General features: G+C 30.1%; 1 protein-coding gene across 1 annotated transcript; it reads left to right on the forward strand.

The window, feature by feature from the left end:
- Positions 1–125: 125 nt before the first annotated feature.
- LOC112589438 (mapk-regulated corepressor-interacting protein 1-like) lies at positions 126–1895 on the forward strand (the record flags this gene model as incomplete). Its single annotated transcript, XM_025302644.1, has 6 exons — positions 126–213; positions 625–743; positions 907–975; positions 1164–1214; positions 1514–1546; positions 1620–1895. Coding segments are annotated over 6 exons (395 nt in total), but the record flags the coding sequence as incomplete, so codon positions are not given.
- Positions 1896–3932: the final 2037 nt, after the last annotated feature.

The raw sequence follows: 3932 nt of genomic DNA on the forward strand, positions 1-3932 counted from the left end.
CGTCGAGGTACTAAATTTGGATTTTCTCCCGATCGTCACTTTTTTCGACACGGAAGATATTCGCGCTATATTCAAAAGTACGTGCAGAACGCAAGTGAGATTAAACGAATTATTATTTTTCATAGGGATCAATCAGAGAATTTGGAGAAGGTTAGAAACACTGCGTGATCTTACGAGGAAAACCGGTCCTGAGAATAATCACGAGATCACCCGGTGAGAATCGTTTCTTAAACTTCTGTTTTAACATCGCTTTTCATATTTTCTTCCCTCCTTATTCTCTCTCTCTCCCTCTCTCCTCTCCTTCTCTGTCCTTCTCTTTCTCTCTTGATATTACGCAATTCGTAATTTGCCCCGTGAAAAAACTAAGGCCGAAGTTATTCAGCATACACCATATATACGAATCGCATGTTATTAAAATTTCCAGCAAGATTTATTGTGAATAATAATGAAAAGACATACTAAAACCAGTTTTGCTTTACATTATTTATGATAAATGACTTTAATATTTCTAATTCTTAATACTCTATCATGTGTTGCGTAAGACGACACGTGTATAACATTGCGAAAAAATGATTTGCCTCACTATACATCTATGTTGAGGCCAGTTTGTTCTATGTTGTTCAGTCACATACCAAAACCTGTTTTTCACATGAATGGGAAGTCAAAACTCACTTCGCAAAGGCATCAGATGCAAGAAGTTATCACACCACAGCATGAGGAACTTATAAAATTTGTTTATGAATGTAGGTAAAACACAAATGCATATGAATATCTAGTATAATGTAGCATAAATTGCAAGTTGCGTACCTATGGAAACACTACATGTATGTAAAGTTATACATTTTATATTATAAACATATGTCTATTATTTATATATTTTTTATCAATTTAATTTATTCTCAACAGCATGGAATCAAGTCAACATACGACAAACAAATGAATGTTGTGATGGCACAGAATGTACACAACTTTGCAGTAAGTAGTGATAAAACAAATTAAAATTAATTTATGACTTATATAATCTATATATATATATATGTATATATATATGTGTGTATATATATACTGCTTATTTTTTAAGATTTCATCAAAATATAAAACTGAATATACCAAAGAAAAATATTGTGAACTTATATTTTGTTTAAATATTTTGTTTACTACAGATCCTAATTCAATAGTATATTACGATGGTGAGCCAAATGATAGTCTTCAAGGTAAATCATATCACTACTTATAGTTAAGTTTTACTAAAAAATGTTATTAATATTCTTCAAATTACTCATGAAATTATTTCCAAAATAGTATGTATATGAATGTGTGTATGTGTGCATGCATGTGTGCTGTATATGAGCGCATGTGTGTGTTTGTACATAAATACATGCTGTTTACATATTTTATAATTGTGTACAATAATATTAAACACAATTGTGTGATAGTTTGCTTATCATACTTATTTTAATTAAGGTTGTACTGTATCCATGCCAGTATCACTAATAAAAATATATTGTTGCAGATTTTAAACCATTTGATTTAGAATCTTGGTGGGGTAAACGACTATTCAATAATATCACAAAGTCACTCTGAGACACTCAAATAGTAACAAGTGTTTCTTCCTGAAGGTGCAGTGCTAGATAGTATACAACAGCAGCTGTGACATACAAAATAACCAGTGTCACTTTCGGAGTGTAATTTAAACCTGATCAGGTCTGAAGTTATTATAATGTCGAATATAACGTTCAAGAGTGAACTCGATATATATATATCGACTTCTATCAAATTATTAAGAAAGGTCATTGAAATTACACGCATAAATAACGTCACAAAGTCACTAGGCAGTAATATAAAATTCGAACATACGTGACAGCTTCAAACGTGCACGCGTGTGCTAGAGTAGTCAAACCACATTGTTACCCGAAAATAATTTGAATCGTTTATATACATTTGTTAACGATCTTTTATCAAATATAGATATTTCTTTATTGTTGCTCTATTGTTAGAATTGCTCAATTTTAATATCATAGAGTGTTTTGACACTCTTGTACAGTGAGCTTCGTAACACTGGAGCAAGATCGCAGAACTTTCAGTAGACCAATAAGGAATAATATAAAATATATATAATTGCAAGGCCATCATTATTAGAAAATATTGGAGTTTCGATTAAGTTTTACAGTTACACCAAAGTTAGAAGGTGCAAGCTAAAATATACCATACGAACTAAGTAGAGCTAAACGAAAATTGCCCAATTTCTCTTTCCACCATGGTATGAATCCTCTGTGAGGTTAAATTTTTAATTATAGAATGTTGTACATATCGCTACAATGATCGCATGAATGCATGATAGTCTTACGTATTACAAATTATATCCGAATACTACTCTTATGTAAGCGAAGATTTAGCATAAAAACGTAGACTGATAACATTTAAGAAAATTAATATACTGTTGCTCGCGGAATTGTAGTCAAATGCAATTCGCGTTACAGAGTATCATCAATTAAATTGTTATATCATGGCTGGTTAAATTGTTTCTACCGCCGTTGTGTTATATATTTTCGTCAAACTATTATACATTAGATAACATATATGTGAACCTTCGTCGATCATTTAAAACCGTTATGATCCATGTCCATGTATGTAACAGAAAACAATTTGCAACAGTAGTTGAAATGTAGTACAATGAAATTTGGCTAAATGTGGCTGAATTACATCATTAATAAATATTTCTTTATACATGTATGTGATATTCTTCCTCACTTCATATTTGATGTCTGATGATGTTCTTGTGAAACATAAATTTATCATTGAGTAAATATAATGAAGTAATGTGATGTATAGTATGTTCTAAAAGTTCAGTAATGATAAAAATATCTAAAAATAAAGTATTTCATAGAAAATATATTGATAAATATATAGAATACTGGTATTAGCTCCGATTTCTCTGATCTTTACATATGTTATTAAGGATATGTTTCAGAATAATCTGCAATTTTAGATGTCACTTTTTATAAAAGAGTTATGAATAAAATAATTTTGAGGAAATAAGTATACCTGCGTGCGACAAATCCATAGTATTGTAAGTCTTTAACACCGTGCAATAAATATAATTTTAGAAAAATAACATTAATCATTGCTCATTGTTTATTAAAAAATTATTGAAAAAGGTTTCTTAGATAGAGTTTAGTTTTCTGATACAATGTACATTAAAAATTTTGAATAGTACATATAAGCGGGGGAGGGGCGTGGTCCCTCCCCCAAAAAAACTTCAAACCTAATCTGACTTTTTTATGTGAAAAAACCAACGACATACATACCTAGATCAAGCATTTGCATACTTTCACTATAACAGCAAGTGAAGTCGGAATTTGGCAGTTTATAAGTGAGAGAGAATGTTGATTTGCGTTTGTTTTCTCACTTTTGACTTATATGACAAAAGAGCAATTAACCTTAACAATTTTACTGTAAACAGTATGCGCGGATACACATACAAGAAAAAATACAGAATATAAAATATGATGTTTTGTTACATTTCTGGCATATACTTGAAGCATAAGTCCGATGTCTGAATGTTTCGGTTTTCTAGTTTTAATATTTCTTGCTTATTTGTATTTTTCAGCTTATATCCAAGTTATTTTCCCGAGCTTAACCTGCCATTATTATTAACATCTTATTTAGACTCCATATTTTTTTTCTTTTATATATTTTATATTTTTCTTTTACATATTTGTCTATAAATATATACTTAAGGGGATCCTGGAGTCGTCTGTTTTACCGACAAATTGACTCAATTTTCTTAAACACTTCTTTTTATTAGCTATACAGATTGAAAAATTCTTTTGTACAGCGAAAGTACTTATAATAACGAAGTGCGGAAAGCAGAGTTTTTATGTAAAATTTAATGAAAAATTAAAAAATTACAGTTTTCGTTATCATATTCT

This window comes from Harpegnathos saltator, unplaced genomic scaffold (assembly GCF_003227715.2).
Source record: "Harpegnathos saltator strain DR-91 unplaced genomic scaffold, Hsal_v8.6 scaffold508, whole genome shotgun sequence".
Lineage (NCBI taxonomy): Eukaryota > Metazoa > Arthropoda > Insecta > Hymenoptera > Formicidae > Harpegnathos > Harpegnathos saltator.